The sequence below is a fragment of the Myotis yumanensis genome, unplaced genomic scaffold, assembly GCF_028538775.1.
Source record: "Myotis yumanensis isolate MYYU_CA2020_CCGP unplaced genomic scaffold, mMyoYum1.0.hap1 SCAF_3, whole genome shotgun sequence".
NCBI classification, from domain to species: domain Eukaryota; kingdom Metazoa; phylum Chordata; class Mammalia; order Chiroptera; family Vespertilionidae; genus Myotis; species Myotis yumanensis.
Genome location: NW_027223754.1, coordinates 158108058 through 158131639, shown reverse-complemented (window position 1 = coordinate 158131639; position 23582 = coordinate 158108058). Strand labels below are relative to the sequence as shown.

At 65.8% G+C, this 23582-nt stretch overlaps 1 protein-coding gene across 2 annotated transcripts in view; it reads left to right on the top strand.

Moving 5' to 3' along the window:
• The window catches only part of LRP1 (LDL receptor related protein 1), a 79516-nt gene extending 59270 nt beyond the window's left edge, over positions 1–20246 (top strand). For both annotated transcript variants that reach the window (XM_070409932.1, XM_070409931.1), the window contains 45 exons: positions 36–161; positions 325–453; positions 1076–1195; positions 1384–1497; positions 1778–1927; positions 2002–2124; positions 2379–2495; positions 2820–2948; positions 3204–3326; positions 3407–3547; positions 4346–4536; positions 5341–5524; positions 5651–5736; positions 5874–5993; positions 6465–6652; positions 6795–7000; positions 7424–7612; positions 8132–8280; positions 8715–8808; positions 8904–9020; positions 9167–9286; positions 9632–9754; positions 9949–10074; positions 10454–10570; positions 11172–11278; positions 11366–11498; positions 12099–12218; positions 12346–12468; positions 12817–12957; positions 13047–13181; positions 13267–13386; positions 14569–14837; positions 15322–15500; positions 15960–16066; positions 16325–16441; positions 16879–17055; positions 17192–17332; positions 17432–17605; positions 17850–18011; positions 18383–18557; positions 19044–19145; positions 19292–19356; positions 19469–19559; positions 19653–19797; positions 19940–20246. In XM_070409932.1, the coding sequence (XP_070266033.1) occupies positions 36–161; positions 325–453; positions 1076–1195; positions 1384–1497; positions 1778–1927; positions 2002–2124; positions 2379–2495; positions 2820–2948; positions 3204–3326; positions 3407–3547; positions 4346–4536; positions 5341–5524; positions 5651–5736; positions 5874–5993; positions 6465–6652; positions 6795–7000; positions 7424–7612; positions 8132–8280; positions 8715–8808; positions 8904–9020; positions 9167–9286; positions 9632–9754; positions 9949–10074; positions 10454–10570; positions 11172–11278; positions 11366–11498; positions 12099–12218; positions 12346–12468; positions 12817–12957; positions 13047–13181; positions 13267–13386; positions 14569–14837; positions 15322–15500; positions 15960–16066; positions 16325–16441; positions 16879–17055; positions 17192–17332; positions 17432–17605; positions 17850–18011; positions 18383–18557; positions 19044–19145; positions 19292–19356; positions 19469–19559; positions 19653–19797; positions 19940–20080 (6206 nt within the window). In that variant the 3' untranslated portion in view covers positions 20081–20246. The remainder of the gene's footprint in view (positions 1–35; positions 162–324; positions 454–1075; positions 1196–1383; positions 1498–1777; positions 1928–2001; positions 2125–2378; positions 2496–2819; positions 2949–3203; positions 3327–3406; positions 3548–4345; positions 4537–5340; positions 5525–5650; positions 5737–5873; positions 5994–6464; positions 6653–6794; positions 7001–7423; positions 7613–8131; positions 8281–8714; positions 8809–8903; positions 9021–9166; positions 9287–9631; positions 9755–9948; positions 10075–10453; positions 10571–11171; positions 11279–11365; positions 11499–12098; positions 12219–12345; positions 12469–12816; positions 12958–13046; positions 13182–13266; positions 13387–14568; positions 14838–15321; positions 15501–15959; positions 16067–16324; positions 16442–16878; positions 17056–17191; positions 17333–17431; positions 17606–17849; positions 18012–18382; positions 18558–19043; positions 19146–19291; positions 19357–19468; positions 19560–19652; positions 19798–19939) is intronic.
• The last annotated feature ends 3336 nt before the right edge of the window (positions 20247–23582 follow it).

Genomic DNA, 23582 nt, shown 5'->3' with positions numbered 1-23582 from the left:
GCACTCAAGCCCACTGTCCCCCGTCCCGGCCTCAGGTGAGCTCTCCCCGTGTCGCATCAACAACGAGGGCTGCCAGGACCTGTGTCTGCTCACCCACCAAGGCCACGTCAACTGCTCCTGCCGAGCGGGCCGAATCCTCCAGGAGGACCTCACCTGCCGGGGTGAGACGCGTGAGGGAGGAGGGTGCTGGCGGGGACTGGGGTGCACCCTGGGGACCAGCCCCTCCCCTTTCACTGAGGAGAAATTGAGGGTGCCCTCGTGCCGGGTGGGGAGAGGGATGCTGCCGGGGCCCTGGCTCATGAAGCTCCCCGCCTCCCTCCCCAGCGGTGAATTCCTCGTGCCGAATACAAGACGAGTTCGAGTGCGCCAACGGCGAGTGCATCCACTTCAGCCTGACCTGCGACGGCGTCTCCCACTGCAAGGACAAGTCCGACGAGAAGCCGTCCTACTGCAGTAAGGAGCCACTCCCCAGGCCCCTGCCCCAGGCACCAGCCTCCACTCCAGCCTAAGGAGCCACTCCCCAGGCCCCTGCCCCAGGCACCAGCCTCCACTCCAGCCTAAGGAGCCACTCCCCAGGCCCCTGGCCTCCAGGCACCAGCCTCCACTCCAGCCTAAGGAGCCACTCCCCAGACCCCTGGCCTCCAGGCACCAGCCTCCACTCCAGCCTAAGGAGCCACTCCGCAGACCTCTGGCCTCCAGGCACCAGCCTCCACTCCAGCCTCAGGAGCCACTCCCCAGACCCTTGGCCTCCAGGCACCAGCCTCCACTCCAGCCTCAGGAGCCACTCCCCAGACCCCTGGCCTCCAGGCACCAGCCTCCACTCCAGCCTAAGGAGCCACTCCCCAGACCCCTGGCCTCCAGGCACCAGCCTCCACTCCAGCCACGGACACGGGAGTGAGGGAGCAAAAGCCCCCGGGCCCAGCGGCGTTTTGCAGAACCACCTGAGCCCTGTGCCAGGCAGGCCTGTAGCAGGGCTGCATTGTGTCCTGGGAATGCGTGCAGGGCAGCTCATCAGGCGCAGAGGCAGCCCCTCCGCTGTAGCTGCTGCTGACCGCTGCCTGCTCCCCACCCGCAGACTCACGCCGCTGCAAGAAGACTTTCCGCCAGTGCAACAACGGGCGGTGCGTGTCCAACATACTGTGGTGCAACGGGGCAGATGACTGTGGGGACGGCTCCGACGAGATTCCCTGCAACAGTGAGTGGGACGCTGTGCCCGGCCCCCGGCCCCCGGCTCCCGACCTCTGCCCCACCCCACCTTGCCAAGCTTTGGGTCCCAGCCCCGGGGGTCTGGTTCAGGGCACTCTGTGACCAGGGCTTGGGCCTGGGCCGGCCTGGCCCCCCAGGGAGGACCTCGCCTGATGGCACCGGTGGCCCCTGTTCTAGAGACGGCCTGCGGTGCGGGCGAGTTCCGATGCCGAGACGGCACCTGCATCGGGAACTCCAGCCGCTGCAACCAGTTCGTGGACTGTGACGACGCCTCCGACGAGATGAACTGCAGTGAGTGGAGCCCTTCCCGGGGCCGCCCTGGCTCCTGCCGTGCTCCCCCCGTCCTCCCTCTGGCCCACAGGCGGCCTGTATCCCCCCCAACCTGCTCCTTGCCTCCGGGCCGAGCTCCCTGGGATTCAGGGAGGGACAGTGAGTGGAAGGTGTGGGCGGCACCCCCCTCAGGGACACCTGTCCAACTTTCCAAAACGCACCAAGGCCCGCATGGCCGGCCGCTGCCTGGGAGGGTGTTTGGAGGGAACTGGTGTCACCCCTCACCCCCGCCCCCCACCAGGCGCCACCGACTGCAGCAGCTACTTCCGCCTGGGGGTGAAGGGCGTGCGCTTCCAGCCCTGTGAGCACACCTCCCTCTGCTACGCGCCCAGCTGGGTGTGCGACGGCGCCAACGACTGCGGGGACTACAGCGACGAGCGAGACTGCCCAGGTCGGAGTGGGCAGGTGTGCGGAGGGCGGCGGCGCTCGAGCAGAGCAGGACCCTCACGCCCTTCTCTCCCCCAGGTGTGAAGCGCCCCAGGTGCCCCCTGAATTACTTCGCCTGCCCCAGCGGGCGCTGCATCCCCATGAGCTGGACGTGTGACAAGGAGGACGACTGTGAACATGGGGAGGATGAGACCCACTGCAGTGAGTGACCAGCACCCGTCCCTAAGCCGGAGCCGAGGACCTGAGGGGCCAGGGCTCTCCCACAGCCGCTAGGGCCCCGTCCGGGCCCTGCTCTCGGCTTCCACCAGAAGTGCCCTCCTGGGGGGAGGCACCTGGGGCCTTCCCCCCGAACCCCCACCCAGACCCTGAAGAGAGGGGGTCACCTCTCCAGCTCCTGCCGTGGTCTCCCCTCCCCTCCTCCCTCCCCATCTAACTGAGGCTTTTGACTGCCCCAGACAAGTTCTGCTCCGAGGCCCAGTTTGAGTGCCAGAACCATCGCTGCATCTCCAAGCAGTGGCTGTGTGACGGCAGCGACGACTGCGGGGACGGCTCGGACGAGGCAGCTCACTGTGGTGAGGGGGGCTCCCTGAGATGAGGGGGGCTCCCTGAGATGAGGGGGGCTCTCTGTGGGGAGGGGGGCTCCCTGAGATGAGGGGGGCTCTCTGTGGGGAGGGGGGCTCTCTGTGGGGAGGGGGGCTCCCTGAGATGAGGGGGGCTTTCTGTGGGGAGGAGGGCTCTCTGTGGGGAGGGGGGCTCTCTGTGGGGAGGGGGGCTCACTGTGGGGAAGGGGGCTCTCTATGGGGAGGGGAACTGGGGCCACAGATGCCCACCCCACCATCCACCCATGCCCTGCCCTGCCTGCTCCCGGCCTCAGCAGCTCCCTGTTCCCTCCACAGAGGGCAAGACGTGCGGCCCCAACTCCTTCTCCTGCCCGGGCACCCATGTGTGTGTCCCGGAGCGCTGGCTCTGTGATGGAGACAAGGACTGTGCCGACGGCGCTGACGAGAGCGTGGCCGCCGGCTGCCGTGAGTGGCGGGGTGGGTGGTGAGGAGTAGGGTGGGCAGCAAGTAGCCACGGTCTCACTTGGCACAGGGGAAACAGGTCCAGAAGTGGAAGCACTGCAGCAGGGGTCGCTCAGGGGTCAGCGGCAGAGCCCGTCTCCAGCCCGGGCGTCCGGACCCCCGTCCCGTGCTCTGCCCGTTCTGCCACTTAGACCGCAGGAAGGTCTGGGTGACGGGCGGCATCTGGCCGGGGGCTGAGGGCCTGTCGCCCGTCCGCAGTGTACAACAGCACCTGCGACGACCGCGAGTTCATGTGCCAGAACCGCCAGTGCATCCCCAAGCACTTCGTGTGCGACCACGACCGCGACTGCGCTGACGGCTCCGACGAGTCCCCGGAGTGTGGTGAGCCCGGGGCCGTGGTGGGGTCAGACCCTGTCCTCCCGTGAGGTGTGCCCGGGCCAACAGCCACCGCCCCCCCACAGAGTACCCGACCTGCGGCCCCAATGAGTTCCGCTGCGCCAACGGGCGCTGCCTGAGCTCCCGCCAGTGGGAGTGCGACGGAGAGAACGACTGCCACGACCAGAGCGACGAGGCCCCCCTGAACCCACACTGCACCAGCCCAGGTGGGCCGACGCCCGCTCCCCCGCCCCCACCCCCGCACCTGTTCCGGGGACCCCCGCTGACCTGGCCCGCTGCCCCCCCCCCCGCACCTGTTCCGGGGACCCCGCTGACCTGGCCCGCTGCCCCCCCCGCACCTGTTCCGGGGACCCCGCTGACCTGGCCCTCTGCCCCCGCCCCCGCACCTGTTCCGGGGACCCCGCTGACCTGGCCCGCTGCCCCCCCACCCGCACCTGTTCCGGGGACCCCACTGACCTGGCCCGCTGCCCCCCCCCACACCTATTCCGGGGACCCCGCTGACCTGGCCCTCTGCCCCCCCCCGCACCTGTTCCGGGGACCCCGCTGACCTGGCCCGCTGCCCCCCCCCACACCTGTTCCGGGGACCCTGCTGACCTGGCCCGCTGCCCCCCCCCCGCACCTGTTCCCAGGGACCCCGCTGACCTGGCCCGCTGCCCCCCCCACCCGCACCTGTTCCGGGGACCCCACTGACCTGGCCCGCTGCCCCCCCACCCCGCACCTGTTCCCGGGACCCCGCTGACCTGGCCCGCTGCCCCCCCCCACACCTATTCCGGGGACCCCGCTGACCTGGCCCTCTGCCCCCCGCCCCCGCACCTGTTCCGGGGACCCCGCTGACCTGGCCCGCTGCCCCCCCACCCGCACCTGTTCCGGGGACCCCACTGACCTGGCCCGCTGCCCCCCCCACCCCGCACCTGTTCCTGGGACCCCCGCTGACCTGGCCCGCTGCCCCCCCCACACCTATTCCGGGGACCCCGCTGACCTGGCCCTCTGCCCCCTCCCCCCAGAGCACAAGTGCTACGCCTCCTCGCAGTTCCTGTGCAGCAGCGGGCGCTGCGTGGCCGAGGCGCTGCTCTGCAACGGCCAGGACGACTGCGGCGACGGCTCGGACGAGCGGGGCTGCCACGTCAACGAGTGTCTCAGCCGGAAGCTCAGCGGCTGCAGCCAGGAGTGCGAGGACCTCAAGATCGGCTTCAAGGTGTGCCCCGGCCCAGGGGGAGGCCTCCACGCCCCGAGCCAGAGGGGCACTCTGTTCTCCACCCCCATTCGCTCACTCATCCACCCCGAGGGCTCCTGCAGCAGTGACCGAGCCGGGCGGGCGGGCGGGCAGGCAGGCGGGCAGGCGGGCAGGCGGGCAGGCAGGCGGGCGGGCAGGCGGGCAGGCAGGCAGGCGGGCGGGCAGGCGGGCAGGCGGGCGGGCGGCAGGCTTTGCTGGCCCATGTGAGAAAGGCTGAGAGAGCAGGGGGCATGTGGGTGTCAAGTAGACGATGCCCAGGCTGCAGTTCGAGAGAGAGGCTAGACGGGAGAGCGAAACTGGGAGTGATCGCCATGGAGATGACATTTAAGTCCCTGAGTCTGGATCCGATTCCCGAGGGAGTGAGCATGGATGGAAACCAGAAGCCCCGGCCCTGAGCCCAGTGCTTGGCCGCCTAGGGCTGGGGAGGGGTGGGGAACTGGCTGAGCACCTGGGGCGGGGCAGCAGCTGGGGCTGAGAACAGGTGAGGAAAGCTTCAAGAGGAGCATGGCCAGCTCTGTCCAGTGGTGCCCAAGGGTCACCCAGCTGAGGCCTGAGCACCGCCTGTGGAGGTGGACACGTGGCGGTCATGGGGAGGGGGGCTCGCTGGGTGAGGGCCGGATCGCTGGCACGGTTGGCTCAGTGCCTGCGTGCTGCCTGCCTCCCGTGGCGAGTCTGGGTTTTCCTAGTGGAGGGAACCAGAGCCCCACAAGGGCCGTCAGCCCCCGGGGAGGCCCGGCCCCTGGCCAACGCTCCCTGTGCCCGCAGTGCCGCTGCCGCCCCGGCTTCCGGCTGAAGGACGACGGCCGCACGTGTGCTGACGTGGACGAGTGCAGCACCACCTTCCCCTGCAGCCAGCTCTGCATCAACACCCACGGCAGCTACAAGTGTCTGTGCGTGGAGGGCTACGCCCCCCGCAGCGGCGACCCCCACAGCTGCAAGGCCGTGACCGGTGAGGTGGCCCGGGCAGCTGGGTGCTGTGGAGGGAGGGCTGGGACAGCGAGCTCACAACAGCCCGGGACCAGGGGCCCCAGAATGGGCCCCAGCTCGCAGCTGAGCCAGGCTCCTCTGTCTCCAGATGAGGAGCCGTTTCTGATCTTCGCCAACCGGTACTACCTGCGCAAGCTCAACCTGGACGGCTCCAACTACACGCTGCTTAAGCAGGTGCCAGCTCCGGCCTCCGCCCTGCACCTGCCCGGGGCCCAGAGCACCGTCCTCCCGCGGGGCCGTGGTCGTCCCAGCTCCCTGGCTGCTCCAGCCGCCCCCTCCTGTCTACAGTCAGACCTGTCCCCCCCGCGCAGGGCCTGAACAACGCCGTCGCCTTGGACTTCGACTACCGCGAGCAGATGATTTACTGGACGGATGTGACGACTCAGGGCAGCATGATCCGAAGGATGCACCTCAATGGGAGCGACGTGCAGGTGCGGCCGGGGGGCCCACGCCCCAGCTGCCCTATGGGGTGCAGAGATCCAGCCCCCCAGGGCCCCTCCCCAGGGGGCGCTCTTTATTCCGAGGCCGTCGCTCCTTCTCCCCACGCACCTACTCCAGTGACTTCCTCCCCCTTCCTGCTGAGCCCTCCGTGACTCTGCTTGGCCTTGCCTCTCCCCCTCCGCCACGCCCAGAGGCAGGTCTGGGAGGTTCCCCTTGCTCTTTCCCTGATCCTCAGTGAGTGCCCCCTTGTGCCTGGCCTCCCTGACGCCTGTGCTCCCAGGCACCTGCCGTGGGGGGCGTGAGTGATCTCATTTAGAGACCCCTTCCCTCACACCTCGGCCGCTCCAGGCCCCAGGCTGGGCTTCTCCATTGTCCTCACAGCCACGCTCCCCACGTACATTCGGGGAAGCTGAGGCTGAGGGGCCCACCCAGGGCACTCAGCTCTCCCCGCTCACTCGAAGGTGCTGCACCGGACCGGCCTCAGTAACCCCGACGGGCTGGCTGTGGACTGGGTGGGCGGCAACCTGTACTGGTGCGACAAAGGCCGGGACACCATCGAGGTGTCCAAGCTCAACGGGGCCTACCGGACGGTGCTGGTCAGCTCTGGCCTCCGTGAGCCCAGGGCTCTGGTGGTGGATGTGCAGAACGGGTAAGGGAGCTGGGAGTGGCGGGAGCTGGGAGCTGGTGAAAGCAGGCGGCAGGCGGCCAGGCCCGGTCCCCCCCACATGCAGGTGGGAGCTGGAGGGACCAGTCGCTGGATCTCTCGGGCTCACTGCCCACCCTCCTGCCAGGTACCTGTACTGGACAGACTGGGGCGACCACTCACTCATCGGCCGGATCGGCATGGATGGGTCTGGCCGCAGCGTCATTGTGGACACCAAGATCACGTGGCCCAACGGCCTGACCCTGGACTACGTCACCGAGCGCATCTACTGGGCCGATGCTCGGGAGGACTACATTGAGTTTGCCAGCTTGGACGGCTCCAATCGTCACGTTGGTCAGTGTGCCAGCGAGGCTGCCTGGGCACCGCAGCCCTGATGGGGCTGGGGTTGGAGCTCTCAGGGAGCAGGACCCAGGGGCAAGAGTGGGCATAAAGCCAGAGGGCACGGCCGGGGGTGGATTCAGAGCCCCAAAGGGTGCGTCCCAGGGGTCGGCCTCGGCCGGAGGACCCCTTCCGCGCACAGTTCCAGATGACGGCCGAGGCGGGTGGGCGTGGGGCCTGGGGTTGGCGTACTCTAGCACCCCCTTCCTGACGGGAGACCACGGATGCTGTGCTGCAGGAGCCGGCTCAGACCGGCCGGGTCGGGGTTCTAGCTCTGCCACTTACTAGCCGTGCGACCTGGGGAAGCCACTGCGCCATCTGGGGCTGAGGCGGGCGCCGCCTCGCGGGGCTGCTGACCTGTCCCCTCCCCGTCCGCAGTGCTCAACCAGGACATCCCGCACATCTTCGCGCTGACCCTGTTCGAGGACTACGTCTACTGGACCGACTGGGAGACCAAGTCCATCAACCGAGCCCACAAGACCACGGGCGCCAACAAGACGCTCCTCATCAGCACGCTGCACCGGCCCATGGACCTGCACGTCTTCCACGCCCTGCGCCAGCCCGACGGTAAGTCACAGCGGGGCGGGGGCAGGTGAAGGTGAGCGGCACCAGGGGCCCCGTCTCATCCCGGCGGGTTGGCACCCTCAGTCCCCCAGGGGCTCCTGCCCACCCCTTCTCCAGCACCGGGAGGTTCGAGAGGTGTGGACAGGCCGTGGTCCGGCTCTCCACAGCTCAGCCCAACCTGGGTCCCGCCCTGGACTCTCTCAGCCCCAAGGCCCTGAGGCCAATCAAGCAGGGGGGGCCTGGGCTCAGGGACCCCGAAGGCGGGCGGCCATAGCTGAGGGAGGGCACCGGGGAGGCAGCGTGGGCTGGCCTCTTCCTGGCCGAGAGAGGCTCGCTCCTCTCTCTGGGAGAGCAGGTTGGCTCTGACTCCCCTGGGCCCAGGAGAGGGGCTGGGCAGCCGCTGCAGGCGGAGCAAGTGTTAGCAGCGAGCGCTGCCCTCGCTCTGCCTGGGGCCGGGGCTCGGGAGCGGTGGGCCGTCCACTGGGCCCAGTCGCCGCCCTTGACCCCCTCGTCCTCTGGCAGTGCCCAACCACCCCTGCAAGGTCAACAACGGCGGCTGCAGCAACCTGTGCCTGCTGTCCCCCGGGGGCGGCCACAAATGCGCTTGTCCCACCAACTTCTACCTGGGCAGCGATGGGCGCACCTGTGTGTCCAACTGCACGGCAAGCCAGGTGAGGCGGTCCCCCTGGGCCCCCATTCAGCCATGCCTCGATCCCCCGGCCCCCACACCAGTACCCCCACTCCTCCTTTGGACCCCAACACCCTCTCTAATGTCCTCACGCATCTGGTTTTCCCACGCTAACACCCCCACATTTCTTGCCTACCTCTTGTCTCCCCACAGCAATACTTTTACACCCGTCACCTCACACAAACACCCCCACACCCTAACCCTGACCCTCCCTCACTAGTACCCCCAACCCTGGCCTCCACACAGGCGCCCCCTCACCTGGCCTTCCTGCACTCATCCTATCCCAGCCTTCGAGCCAGCTCGTCCTCCCCCCAAAATACCCTGACCCTGCTTCTCCTGTGAGACATCCCAGCCCCTCAAAGAAAACCTCCGAGTTCCCAGGCCCCCACCAACCCCTCTCGCCCGCCTGCCCTCCAGTTTGTGTGCAAGAACGACAAGTGCATCCCCTTCTGGTGGAAGTGCGACACGGAGGACGACTGCGGGGACCACTCGGACGAGCCCCCGGACTGCCGTGAGTGCCCGGGCGGGGCGGGCAGGGGCCCTGGTGGGGGCGGCCACACCCAGCCCCCCTCCTGATGCGGAGCCTCCCGCCTGCCCCGCCCGCAGATGAGTTCAAGTGCCGCCCAGGACAGTTTCAGTGCTCGACCGGCATCTGCACAAACCCCGCCTTCATCTGTGACGGGGACAACGACTGCCAGGACAACAGCGACGAAGCCAACTGCGGTGAGGGCCGCCCCTCCCCCTCGCCCCTCCCTGGGATCTGGGGTTTCGTGCTGCCCTCGGCCGCCTCAGGCCCTGAGCCCGCACTCCCACGCCCTGCTCCTGAGCCCTCATCCACACGAATGACCTGCTCTCCTCCCCTCCCCCAGACATCCACGTCTGCCTGCCCAGTCAGTTCAAGTGCACCAACACCAACCGCTGTATCCCCGGCATCTTCCGCTGCAACGGGCAGGACAACTGTGGAGACGGGGAGGACGAGAGGGACTGCCGTGAGCGCCCCCCCCCACCCCCCCGCTGTGGCAGGGAAGGGGGCGGTGGGAAAACACAGTTCACCCTGAAGACTGCCGCCCGCCCGCTGCTCCTAGGGGCCCTGCTGCCGCCCAGGAGCGTTGACAGAGGGCAGCGTGCCTTGTCTTGGGTGTTTGGTTTGCTCCTAAAATCATGGTGCTCGGTAGAGAGATGTGCAGACCAGGAGCACACAGCGCCAGAGGCAGATACTCTGTCCCTTCCTCCCACGAAAGTGCTCGCAGGAGGCGGGGAGGGGCGGGGCCGGGGAGACTGGAACTGTGGTGGGAGGCACACGGGCAAGTCCTCGTTCTGTCCGCCCCCCACAGCCGAGGTGACCTGTGCCCCCAACCAGTTCCAGTGCTCCATCACCAAGCGCTGCATCCCCCGCGTCTGGGTCTGTGACCGGGACAACGACTGCGTGGACGGCAGCGACGAGCCTGCCAATTGCAGTGAGCAGCCTGGGGCACCCGGAGCCCACCTCCCGCAGGAGCCGCCCACCCCTCCCAGGCCCCGGAGCCCACCTCCTGCAGGAGCCGCCCACCCCTCCCAGGCCCCGGAGCCCCCTGGGGCCCCCTCCGTGCCCACTCCCACCCACCCAGCCCACCTTCACAGCACACTCCTGAGAGGCGCCTCCCTCTTGCAGCCCAGATGACCTGCGGGGTGGACGAGTTCCGCTGCAAGGACTCCGGCCGCTGCATCCCCGCGCGCTGGAAGTGTGACGGGGAGGACGACTGTGGGGACGGCTCTGACGAGCCCAAGGAGGAGTGTGGTGAGCTGCCCCAGCCCAGATCGAGGGCCGGATCCTGCCCGGCGGGGGTGGGCCCACGTCCGCTGAAGGGGCAGAGCTGGGCTGCCTGCCCTCGGGGTCACCACGGCCTCGCCCCGGCTCCCTGTGCCTCCTGTCGGATTCCCTGTCCTGGAGCCCCCAGCACCGCCTCAGCACACGCCTGTGCGGAGCCTGTGAGGCCTGTTCGTCCCTCCTGAGGCAGCTCCCCGCGCGGGTCCCTCCGGCCCGGCCCCGTAACGGCCTCCCCGTGCTGACCTGCCTCGGGCTGCAGCGCCCACTCTCCCACCCTGTGCGGGACCCTTGCGGACCCTGCCGTCTGCCCCCACGCTGTCCCTGACGGCCCCCAACCCTGTCCCCCCAGACGAGCGCACCTGTGAGCCCTACCAGTTCCGCTGCAAGAACAACCGCTGCGTGCCCGGCCGCTGGCAGTGCGACTACGACAACGACTGTGGGGACAACTCGGACGAGGAGAGCTGCAGTACGTCCCTCCCCACCGCCCGCGGGCCCCAGGGCACCGGGCAGCCGCCTCCAGGGCTGGGGGTCCCGAGCCCCTCCCCCGCCCCCACCCCACTCCATGCTGTGTATCTGAGTTTGTGCCATTTCACCTCATCTCATGTTTCTCTCCATTTTCACACTGTCCTCTTGGGGTTGCAGAGGTAGGTGTCTCCGCTGTGCTGTGCTCCCACCACACCCCGCCTCTGCCCAGAGCCCGCCCGTCCCCGTGCTGTGCCTCAGCCCATCACCCTTTACTGGCCGCTCCCCAAACCCTGGTGCTTGTCTTAGTGGTCTCGTCCCGCCCCTCCCTTCCCCACACACAGTGTGTCCGGAGGGCAGGGCCAGGGACCCGTGTCCTCTCTTGTGTGGGTGCCCCCAGGGTGAGTGAGTGCCCTCTGTGCCCCGCTGGCCCCCTGAGGACAGCCAGTGGCTGCACGGGATCGGGTGAGCATTTTGGTCATCAGGCCAGTCAGCTGGGCCTTCAGGGACGCCCGATGGGGGGTATGACTCTGCCAAGGGCTGGAGATGGCCTCGAGGCTGGGTGCCTATGCCCACCTCCTGGGGCCTGTCTCGTCCCTCCCCAGCCCCTCGGCCCTGCTCTGAGAGTGAGTTTTCCTGTGCCAACGGCCGCTGCATCGCTGGGCGCTGGAAATGTGATGGGGACCATGACTGTGCGGATGGCTCGGACGAGGTGGGCAGGGGAGCCAGAAGGGGGCAGTCAGAGCAGGGCCGCCAGGGCACCCAGGTCTGACCAGGATGCCCGCTCCCCGGCCCACAGAAGGACTGCACGCCCCGCTGTGACATGGACCAGTTCCAGTGCAAGAGTGGGCACTGCATCCCCCTGCGCTGGCGCTGTGATGCGGACGCCGACTGCATGGACGGCAGCGACGAGGAAGCCTGCAGCACTGGCGGTGAGCCCTGCCCACCCCCACCCACAACAGCCCTCGCCCAGGAGCCAGTTGGGCTGAAATCCAGCGGAAACCGGAGGGCTGTGTCCATCTCGGCCTCACCCATAAGTTCCCAGAAGGCAGTCAGTTGCCCTGAGAAGCAGCGTCCCTGCTCACGCCCCTTTCCCCGGGAAATGAGGCAGGGCCTGACCTGCGGGGACCCGCAGCCTACAGGGTCCGTGGGAAGCGGGTGAGACCCCAGTGAGCACAGGCTTCCTGGCTCTGCCCTGGGGGCTGAGGACAGGCTGGAACCCAGCCCCCTGACTCCCAGCCCAGTGCTCCTCGCCTGGAGGGGGCCGTGTCCTGCAGCCACCACCAGACAGGGCTCTCTGGACCCTCTGGTCACTCTTCCCAAAAGGCCTTTTCTCCCCTAAAGAGCAGAGGAGGCAGCTCTGCCCAGCTGCCCGGCTGGTAGGAAACTACACCTGGGCCCCGCTGGCTGTCCCACTGCCTGCCTGTGACTTGGCCGCCACGGTGGAGGGAGGGGTCTGGGCAGGGTCCTGGCCCTGGGCCCCGGCTGCCTGGGCTCAGCCGCTGTTGGCTCTTTGCCCGCCTGGCCTGTAGTGCGGACCTGCCCGCTGGACGAGTTCCAGTGCAACAACACCCTGTGCAAGCCCCTGGCGTGGAAGTGCGACGGCGAGGACGACTGCGGGGACAACTCGGACGAGAACCCCGAGGAGTGCGGTGAGCGAGGCTCTGAGGCCGAGGGCGGAGCGCTTGGGGCGAGCGGGGCTCCGGGCTCCCAGGGCCCAGCAGCTCGCCCAGGGCCCAGCAGCTCGCCCAGGGCTGACACCGGCTCTGTCCCCCGCAGCCCGGTTTATGTGCCCCCCGAACCGGCCCTTCCGTTGCAAGAATGACCGCGTCTGCTTGTGGATTGGGCGTCAGTGTGACGGCACCGACAACTGCGGGGACGGGACTGATGAGGAGGACTGTGGTGAGCAAGGGCCAGTGAGGAGGAGGGGGCCTGGGGGGGGGGCACAGGGAGCAGGGGTGGGCCAAGTGGGAGCAGTGTCCAGGGAATGGCTCCTTGGAAGGGGAGGCTCCATGGCTGGGAGCATGGGGGGCCCTTCCTGGGGGTGGAGAAGTCCGGCGGGGGGGGGGGGGGGGGGGGGGGCGCTGGCGGCTTCCAGATGCCCAAGGGCTGGAGGTGGAGACAATGTCTAACCAGCCTCTCCTGCAAGCTTGACAAGTGGCCAGGCTTGGGTCCCACCCTGACCCATGACGGCCTGGGAGGAAGGGCCGGGTGGTGAGTGCCCAGGACCTGAAGCCCCGCTCTCCGCAGAGCCCCCCACGGCTCAGACCGCCCACTGCAAAGACAAGAAGGAGTTTCTGTGCCGGAACCAGCGCTGCCTCTCCTCCTCGCTGCGCTGCAACATGTTCGACGACTGTGGGGACGGCTCCGACGAGGAGGACTGCAGCATCGGTGAGGGGGGTGCGGGCAGCTGGGGCCAGAGAGCCAAAGCCCGGGCCGGGGCGGCTCAGGGGAGAGGACCCACTCTCTGTCCCCCACAGACCCCAAGCTGACCAGCTGTGCCACCAACGCCAGCCTCTGCGGGGACGAGGCACGCTGCGTGCGCACCGAGAAGGCCGCCTACTGCGCCTGCCGCTCCGGCTTCCACACGGTGCCAGGCCAGCCCGGATGCCAGGGTAGGCAGGTGGGACGGGGTGGGCGGGGGGAGAGGCAGAACCCCCGTCACACGGGGTTTCTCCATGACCCTCCGTGTCACCCCAGACATCAACGAGTGTCTGCGCTTCGGCACCTGCTCCCAGCTCTGCAACAACACCAAGGGCGGCCACCTCTGCAGCTGCGCCCGCAACTTCATGAAGACACACAATACCTGCAAGGCTGAAGGTGCGGAGCCCGAGGGGGCAGGGGGCCGGGCGCGGGCGGGGCTGGCAGGGCCAGGACATACATGGGCTGGGCCTGTGAGGGGTGCTCTCCTTACACCCCGGCCCAGGGGGGAGCCCCAGAGCTGCAGGCGCCGCTTCTGTGCACTGTGCTGGGAGCCACACAGGACGAGGTGTGGGCCGGCTCACCGAGGAGGGCTGGGGGAGGGCAGCACACGTACGTCCCACACCTGCCCCGCCCGCCCTTCCGGGGGAGGCGGACACACATTGCCGAGCTTGCGGTCACATGTGCCCCGCCTGCGTGTTCCCTTCCTGCGTTCCTTTTCGCCGCTTTATTGAGATATAGGTGAGAAAGTTGTCAGATATTTAATGTACGAGGTGATGATGTGATACGCGTACAGTCGTGAAAGGATTCCCCCACCGAGTTCATTAACACATCCATCAGCTCACAGTTACCTTCTTGTTTTTGAACATGGGCTTAGACCAGCGGTTCTCAACCTGTGGGTCGCGACCCCTTTGGGGGTCGAACGACCCTTTCACAGGGGTCGCCTAAGACCATCGGAAAACACATATATAATTACATATTGTTTTTGTGATTGATCACCATGCTTTAATTGTGTTCAATTTGTAACAATGAAATTGGGGGTCACCACAACACGAGGGACTGTATTAAAGGGTCGCGGCATCAGGAAGGTTGAGAACCACTGGCTTAGACACACACCCGCGGCGTCCTTGTGCAGAAGCACGCCCACACACCCAAGCACACGCGTACCTACCCCCTCCATGTCTGTGCACATAAGCCCACACGCGTGTGCATCCGTGAGCACACACCAGACTGTGTAGCAGAGAGCCTGGTGATGACACCAGGGGCCATGAGGAGCCGACGCCCTGGGGCTGGAGGAGCAGAGACAGCCTCCGGAACGGCAGGTCCCCTGGATAAGCTCGAGGAGGAGAGGAGGAAGGACATTCTGAGGGCCGAGGCTGGCACGGGCGCTGGGATGAGCCTCGGCTTCTGACCAGGAGGCTGGTTAGGAGCGAAGACGTTAGTGTGCAAGGGGCTGGGCTCGGTGAGGCGCACGTCTCGGGCACGCTCCTCCCAGCACTGGGCCCGACAGCCCCCAGCCCCCAGCCCAGCCTCCTGCCCCAGCCTTCCCCACACCCAACTTCTGGCCTCCTGCCCCTGCAGGCTCTGAGTACCAGGTCCTGTACATCGCCGACGACAATGAGATCCGCAGCCTGTTTCCCAGTCACCCCCACTCAGCGTACGAGCAGGCCTTCCAGGGCGATGAGAGCGTCCGCATCGACGCCATGGACGTGCATGTCAAGGCTGGCCGCGTCTACTGGACCAACTGGCACACGGGCACCATCTCCTACCGCAGCCTGCCGCCCGCTGCGCCTCCCACCACTTCCAATCGTCACCGGCGAGAGATTGACCGGGGTGTCACCCACCTTAATGTGAGCACCAGCCTGGGGTGGGGCTCTGAGCAGAGTTGGGAAAGGACAGTGGAGGGCAGAGGTGAGACTGAAGGGTAAGGGCGGTCAGGAGTATGTCGGAGGCACGGACCGCAGGCGGCAGAGCAGTGAGTCTGCAGCCCCCCGAGAGGGCGCTGGGCACACAGGCCTGCAGGACGGAGCCACATCCAACTCTGATCCCCACTGCCACCCACTGTGTCAATCTTGGCCGACCTATTCGGCCTCTTTGGGCCTCACTTTGTTCCTCAATAAAGCAGCGTAACGATAGCTAATCCAGCAAAATACGTGGGAGCGCGAAGGGTGGCCCGTAAGATCATTATCTGTGGAATCTCCTCAAAGCCGGGATTAGCTCTGTCTGGGATGAGTTTTTAGCAGAGAACGGCGGACAGAGTTGGGGGGCGTGGACAATGGGCAGGAAGACAAAAGGTGGCAGCCCTGACACTGTGCTCCCCCCACCCCCGTTCAGATTTCAGGGCTCAAGATGCCGAGGGGCATCGCCATCGACTGGGTGGCCGGGAACGTGTACTGGACGGACTCCGGCCGAGACGTGATTGAGGTGGCGCAGATGAAGGGCGAGAACCGCAAGACGCTCATCTCCGGCATGATCGACGAGCCCCACGCCATCGTGGTGGACCCGCTGAGGGGGTGGGCAGGGCTCGGGGGAGGCGTCGGGCTGGGGCGGGGTGGGGCCCCAGCACCCCGGGGGCACTCTTTCCCGCCCAGCCCAGCATGGGCCTCAGGCCTTCCCAGCTGCCCCTCGCTGGCCCTCCCCTCCCTGCCTGTGCCCAGGACTCCCACCGGGCCTGCTCAGCGGGGCCTGACTGCCACGTGGCTGCTGTCCTGGGCAGCCAGGGTCTGAGCTGCTTCCCGGCCCCAGGGGCCGGCTCTGCCCGCGTAGCTGACCTGGATCAGCACATGGTGGTTTTAGAAGAGTCTTCACCTGGTCAGGGAACTGGCGCCCCGATTCCCTCTGGGGGAGGCAGATAGAGCGCCCTCCTAAGACCCAGAGGGCCCTGTGCCCAGGCCCACACCCGGCGCACCTGCTGGCCCACCTCGGTCGGCCTCCTCAGGTCCTACCCGTACTCACCCCTTCTCCCTCCCCAGCACCATGTACTGGTCAGATTGGGGGAACCACCCCAAGATCGAAACGGCAGCGATGGATGGGACCCTGCGGGAGACGCTGGTCCAGGACAACATCCAGTGGCCCACAGGTCTGTGGCGGCCGTTGACGGGGTGGCAGGGGCCGGTTCACCAAAGTCACACAGAAGCGGGAGGGGGGGGGCGGGGGGCGGGGGGGGGGGGGGGGACGGGGCAGAGCTCAGGGATGCAGGCGGGCTTGGAAGCTTTTCCAAAGAGCGATGGGGAGTGGTTGCAGGAACAGGGTGGGCGGTCCCCACGTGGAGACAGTTCTGCTTCTCCCCAGCTGGAGGCGGTAGCGCCTGGGCCTCACGCGCTCTCTGTCTCCCCAGGCCTGGCCGTGGACTATCACAACGAGCGGCTCTACTGGGCGGATGCCAAGCTCTCGGTCATCGGCAGCATCCGGCTCAATGGCACTGACCCCATCGTGGCTGCTGACAGCAAGCGAGGTGCGTGTCCAACAGCAGCCGTGGCCACCCCTACCTCAGGCCTCCGTCCTCTCCTCTGAGCTCACGGCCTCCCCGTGCCTGCTGTCCTCCCCAGCCCGGCCCCCGACACCCCTGCAGGCCTTCCCTGCACCAGCCCTGCAGGCCCAGCCCTGCCTGCCCCGACCCTCTGGCCCACTTGTCCCTTCTTTCATTACATCGATGAGTATTGAGCTGCATGGAGGTGGCAGTAGGAACTTAGCAAATGGGAGAGGCAGCAGAAGTCGGTCCTGACCCCAGAAGTCTAGGGGTGACGGGCCTTGTGCGGAGGTCGCCCGGGGGGAAGGAGAGCTGGGGCCTGTGGTTTGGGATATGTTGGATTTGAGGTGCCTGGGAACCATGAGGCCAGTGCCCTGGAGAGTGTGACCAGGGCCTGAGTCCCCTCCACGTCCTCTCCCCAGGCCTGAGTCACCCCTTCAGCATCGATGTCTTTGAGGATTACATCTATGGGGTCACCTACATCAATAACCGTGTCTTCAAGATCCATAAGTTTGGACACAGCCCCTTGATCAACCTGACGGGGGGCCTGAACCACGCCTCGGACGTGGTCCTGTACCACCAGCACAAGCAGCCGGAAGGTGGGCGGGAGGCCCAGGCTGGGGGTGGGGGAGGCCGGGGCATCTAGTCTCCGCCCGGGGCCTCGGTTCCTGGTGGGCAGGGCCGAGTTCTGGGTCCCCGGGGCTCAGCTGCCTCCTCCCCGGCCCACACCCGCAGTGACCAACCCCTGTGACCGCAAGAAGTGCGAGTGGCTCTGCCTGCTGAGCCCCAGTGGGCCCGTCTGCACCTGCCCCAACGGGAAGCGCCTGGACAATGGCACCTGTGTGGCTGTGCCCTCTCCAACGCCCCCGCCCGATGGTATGCTCGCCCCTCCCCAGCCCGCCCCCACCCAGGACCCTCCTCCCCGCAACCCCTGAGTCCCTCCCTCCCTGGCTCTGGCCCCTGGTCCTCCCGCAGCTCCTCGCCCGGGAACCTGTAACCTGCAGTGCTTCAACGGCGGCAGCTGCTTCCTCAATGCCCGGCGGCAGCCCAAGTGCCGCTGCCAGCCCCGCTACACCGGCGACAAGTGCGAGCTGGACCAGTGCTGGGAGCACTGTCAGAACGGGGGCACCTGCGCGGCCTCCCCCTCCGGTATGCCTCCGTCTTCCCAGCGGGACCGCTCCCAGCCCCTCGGCCGAGCCCCCAAACCCACTGCCCGCCTCAGGCAAATCCCCAGCCCCTGCCCTGCCTTCTCCTCTGCCTCCTGCACCCTCTGCCCACGGCCCCGGTCCCCGCCCCCTGCCGTCCGCCTCCCGCCCAGAGCCTCATGGCCTGTCCCTCTGCAGTGGGCCGGGGAGCTCCGCGGCCACGGTCCGCTCACACACCCTCTCCGCAGGCGTGCCCACGTGCCGCTGCCCCAACGGCTTCACCGGCCCCAAGTGCACCCAGCAGATGTGTGCGGGCTACTGCGCCAACAACAGCACCTGCACTGTCAACCAGGGCAACCAGCCCCAGTGCCGATGCCTGCCCGGCTTCCTGGGTGACCGCTGCCAGTTCCGTGAGTTAGGCACCCCGGGGCCCCAGGGGAAGGGCGAGGGGAGCTGAGGGCCCGAGAGCCTGGCATGGGAGCCACAGGCGTGCGTTCCAGGGAGGAAGGCCATTCGTAGCTCAGCCAGGCCAGGCGGCTGGTGCTCCCCGGTGAGGGTGTGGACGCTTCCTCTGAGCAAGCCAGCCCTCTGGCATCAGGATTAGTCACGCAACAGCAGTGCCCTGTCAGGATGCTCAGGGACATCCTTGTACCCTGGAGCCTATGAGGTGGGGATCACCCAGAAGACCTGGGGTGTCCAGCAACCCCCACATACACACAATATGGAAGACCCTCATGAGGGTGGGGTTTCAGGCATCTCCTGACCACCCACCAAACCACAGGGCAGTGCTCTGGCTACTGTGAGAACTCCGGCACCTGCCAAATGGCTGCTGATGGCTCCCGGCAGTGCCGCTGCACCAACCACTTCGAGGGGCCCAGGTGTGAAGTGAATAAGTGCAGCCGCTGTCTCGACGGAACCTGCACGGTCAATAGGCAGAATGGGGATGTTACCTGCAAGTGAGTGCCTGGCCAGATCCTGCCCTGTCCCAGCTTTCTGCCCCCATCTGCTCCTCCCAGCCCTGCCCCGCCCTGCCCGGCCCTGCCCTGCCCCAGCCTCTCAGACACCCCCCTACCAGCCCTGCCCTGCCCCAACCACTCAGACACCCCCCTACCAGCCCTGCCCTGCCCTGCCCCAGCCTCTCAGACACCCCTCTACCAGCCCTGCCTGCCCCTGCCCCAGCCTCTCAGACACCCCTCTACCAGCCCTGCCCCAGCCTCTCAGACACCCCTCTACCAGCCCTGCCCTGCCCTGCCCCAGCCTCTCAGACACCCCTCTACCAGCCCTGCCCTGCCCCTGCCCGAGCCTCTCAGACACCCCTCTACCAGCCCTGCCCTGCCCCTGCCCGAGCCTCTCAGACACCCCTCTACCAGCCCCGCCCTGCCCCTGCCCCAGCCTCTCAGACACCCCTCTACCAGTCCTGCCCAGCATCTCACTTCTTGCAGCTGCACAGACGGTCGGGTGGCCCCCAGCTGTCTGACCTGCGTTGGCCACTGCAGCAATGGCGGTTCCTGCACCATGAACAGCAAAATGATGCCTGAGTGCCAGTGAGTTGGGCCTGAGCCTCACCCAGGCCTAGATCATCCCCTTCCCCAAGTCTCAGTGGGACGATCAGAATCCCATGGCCCTGCTCCACCTCCTTGGCGGCCATGGCTCGAGTCGTGCCTGCTCAGCTCTGCCCTTCTGTCTGCAGGTGCCCACCCCACATGGCAGGACCCCGGTGTGAAGAGCAAGTGGTCAGCCAACAGCAGCCTGCACGTAGGTGGCAGGGGGTGGGGAGGCATGGCTGCCGGGACCTGGAATTGGGGGGGGGGGGGGGGAGGCTTGCTTCCTGTGCCTTTTGAACTGTTTCCCATCCTCTCTCCTCTAGATATGGCCTCCATCCTAATCCCTCTGCTGTTGCTGCTACTGCTGCTTCTGGTAGCGGGAGTGGTATTCTGGTACAAGCGGCGAGTCCGGGGGTGAGTTATGGGGAGTCTGGGAAATTCTAGTCATTCCCACCCTCGCCTTACACCTCTAGAATCCCTGCCCCCTGTGCTCCTGCCTCTCCCCAGAGCTAAGGGCTTCCAGCACCAGCGGATGACCAACGGGGCCATGAACGTGGAGATCGGGAACCCCACCTACAAGATGTACGAAGGCGGGGAGCCTGATGATGTGGGAGGCCTCCTGGATGCTGACTTTGCCCTGGACCCTGACAAGGTGGGCTGGGAGGACAGGAGGCGGCTGCTTGGGCAGGGGGAAGAGGCTGTGGGTGGGATGACTCAGGGTGTTTGGGGGGTGGGATACCAAGGCCATAGAGCCCAGCCTCTGAGTCCCACTGGAACCCTCTGTCACCTTACAGCCCACCAACTTCACCAACCCCGTGTACGCCACACTCTACATGGGGGGCCACGGCAGCCGCCACTCCCTGGCCAGCACGGATGAGAAGAGAGAACTCCTGGGCCGGGGCCCTGAGGATGAGATAGGGGACCCTTTGGCGTAGGCCCGGCCCTGCCCCGTCGGACTCCCCCGAGAGCCTCCTGCCCCTGCCAGAGAAGTCCTTCCGTGAGCCCCTCCAGCCCGCCAGCCCTCCCCGGCCTGCCGGGATGTATAAATGTAAAAATGAAGGAATTACTTTTTATATGTGAGTGAGCAAGCGAGCGAGCACAGTATTATCTCTTTTCATTCTTCTCCTTCCTGCCCACTCCTCAGCACTCCCCCCCCCCCCCAGTGCTGCCTTTGGGGAAGGGGGGACATGGAGCGCTCCGGGGGCTCCTTTGGCTAACAGGTAGGAGGGACCCCCACCTCCCATCTTCCCACCAAAATGCACCTCCACTGGGAGAGCTGGTGGTGCCGCCTCCCCTTCCTGGTCAAGACACTTTGTCAGGGCTCTCCCTGCGGTCCCCCCTTTACCCTCCCGGCTCCCCAAGGGCTGACTCTGGGGCGGAGAGTCCTTCGCTGCCCCTGTCTGGAGGATTTGGCTCTGGCTGAGGTAGGAAGGGAAGGATGGAGTTTTTTAGTTCTTGGGGCATCCATCCCATGCCCCCAGCCCCCATTCTAGGGGCAGCCTTGAGATGGCCATGCTCAGTACCCCTCCCAGACAGGCACCCCATCTCCAGTGCCCCCACATGGCTCCCAGGGCTGGAGACTTTGGTAAACAGTCCCCCAGACTCCCCTCCCCTGGGGAGGAGGTGGGGCCCACCAAGGAAGGGCAAGCGGGCAGCCCCGTTTTGGGGACAGGAACGTTTTAATAATTTTTGCTGAATTCCTTTACAACTAAATAACAGATATTGTTATAAATAAAATTGTAAAAAAGAAAAAAAAAAAAACAAAGAAAAGAAAAGAAAAAAGCCACTTGTGTCTACTACCTATGAGTGTGAGATTCTGGGAGCTGGGCTGTGCTTTCTCGCTGCAGCCACCAGAGGGAGCCCCGCTCCACACCATGCTGGAGGCAGGCTTGAGAGTCTGAGTGCCCTTTTCCCTCCTCCGCCCGGGCAGTGGCAGGAGAAGGGGGTGACACTGGACTTGACAAGAAAGATCTGCTTCTCCCGGTGTGTGGCCTTGAGCAGGTGACTTCGCCTCTCTTGGCTCTGGGATCCTAAGTCCAGGATCTGTTTCTCTGCACCGTCACTTTGATGGGACACCACCACCACCCCTACCCAAATGATCCCCCACAAGTGAGCCGTCCCACCATGAGAAATGAACACACTAGGTTTGCGAGGGGGTTTCCGATCCTTCAGCGTGGTCCCATACAGCTCTCTGCCTGAAGTTGTTCCTAACGCGCTACCATCTCACGTGTCATGGAGACCAGTTAATCAGACGCCAAGAGTAGAACCCTGGGTTCAGGAGAAGGGGTCCTGGAGTGAAGGAGAGCAGGGAAAACCAGTTCGCCAGGCCCTGAGGGCCACCAACAGACCTAGTTTATCCATCAGTTTAGACGTCCCAGGGTGGACAGGAAAGGTCAGCTACAATCAAGGGGTCCCCGGTCTACTTCAACCCCTGACCCGAGAAGGGGACGTCTTGCAGGTCACACAGCTTTGCACTGAGTCCCACTCTCCCCTCAACAGGAAATATGAGCTTAGGGTGGCTGCAAAGGCCCCTTACCCAACTCCCAAAGGGGGAGCACTGCTTTTCGTTCCCCTTCCATCTTAGCTCTGAGATTTCACCTCCAACCTCGGCCTCCAAGCCACCTCTGAGAGCTTCCACTGCCCCGTCTCCCCAAAGGGCCAAGGGCAGAGGGATCCTGCTGAGAGAAGGGGCGTCCTTGATCTTTGAGAGGGAGGTTTGTGCACCCATCTGTCCACCAGGTGGCGCATGTACTCCTGCGGAGCTGCTCATCCTGAAGCCCAGCACAGCCCCCTCCCCAACACACACTAATTATGCACCTGCGGGCGGACCCCAGCCCAGCTTCTCCCTTTCTTCCCAGGGGCTATTCTGCCACACCCCCTCCACCCTCCGCCAGCGGCTCCTCTCCCTCCTCCAGCGCTTCTGCTCCCCCTGCGCCTCGCCTGCTCCCCCACCACACCACCACCAGCCCCACCCCCTCACTCGCTCCCTCTGCCAGCCGTACATCTGGCGCCCCCGGGGAGCCACTGATTCTCTGCCTGTCGCCTCAAGATCCTGGGCAAAGCGAGAGGGGCCCCCAGCTGCGGCTTGGAAGGCACACCCCTCCAGTCAGCATCCTCTCTCTGCCCCCCACCCCACCCAGGAACAGCAAGGAGAGGATCTAGCAGGAGGGAGAAACGGGCAGAACCAGGGGCAGAGGCTATATAGACAGAATGAGAGACGAGATACAGAGATGGAGAAATACAGGGACAGGCAAAGACCCAGAGAAGGGAGGAAGGGAGTGTCGTGTGTGTGTGTGTGTGTGTGTGTGTGTGTCTGGAGAGAGAAGGGGGTAACCTGAGATGGTAGCAAAAGGAGGATAGATGGGGTGGGTCTGGGCTCCAGAAGATCAAGACCCTGGTGATGGGCATCTGTGTCCTGGGCACCCAAGGCCATAGTGTGCCCACTGCCCCACCCACTGTTGCCACACCCCTGGGCTTGAGGCCTGGGCTCAGGATTCTGGTTGGAGCTTTGGAGCCTCTGGCCTGGCCACTCCTGCCCTTTTCTCCTCTCTGTTCCTCTTGCACCCAGATTCCTGTCCCCTGGCTGCCTGCCTGCCTCAGCTTCTCAGCCTCCCTGATCTTTTGTGTGAGTGTCCGTCACATCCCTATATCTATCTGTTTGTACGCACCGGGCTTGTCTTCTGGACTGGCAGTGCCAGCGTACACCTGTGTGTCCATCTCTGTCCGAACGCTTGCCTCTCTGCCAAGACAAGGAAGCAGGGTAGGCTCTGAACACCTGGGGGGGTGTACTTATCTCGGTGCAACTGTGTTTGTCTCCGTCTGTGTATGCTCCCGAGTGCGTGTGAGCCAGCTGTGTCCCTCTGTGTCCGTGTGCCTCTAGCGTGTTCTGGCCTCTGCATGAATGTGTTTCACTCTGCCTGTGCGCTCACCTCCGTGCTGTGGCCTGCCTCTGTGCATGGCTGGGTGCATGTGTGTGGGTGTCTCAGGGTGTGCGCCTCTCTGTCTCTTTGCTTGTCTCCATCTCTCTCCTTGTCCCTATCTCTGTTTGTTCCTATCTCTTTGCTTGTCCCTATCTCTAGCTGTGGAGGTGTGGGTCATACCACAACCTCAGCCACAGCATCAGTGCATAGCAACAGCTGACAGCTGAAGACTGGGCTGGAGAGAGAGAGAGGGAGAGAGAGAGAGAGAGAGAGAGAGAGAGAGAGAGAGAGAGAGAGAGACTGGGAGGAGGAGGTAGCTGGTGAAGAAACAGCCAAGAGGATAGGGACAGAGACAGTGCTGAGGACAGAGACAGAGGACAGAGACAGAGGACGGGGACAGGGATGGGAGGGGCTGATGGTGAAAGATGGGACAGTGAGAGGCAAGGGATACGGAGATTATACCAATGGGCCCAGCAAGGCGGCGCTGGGGGCTTTCTGCCCAACCCCCACGCAGGGC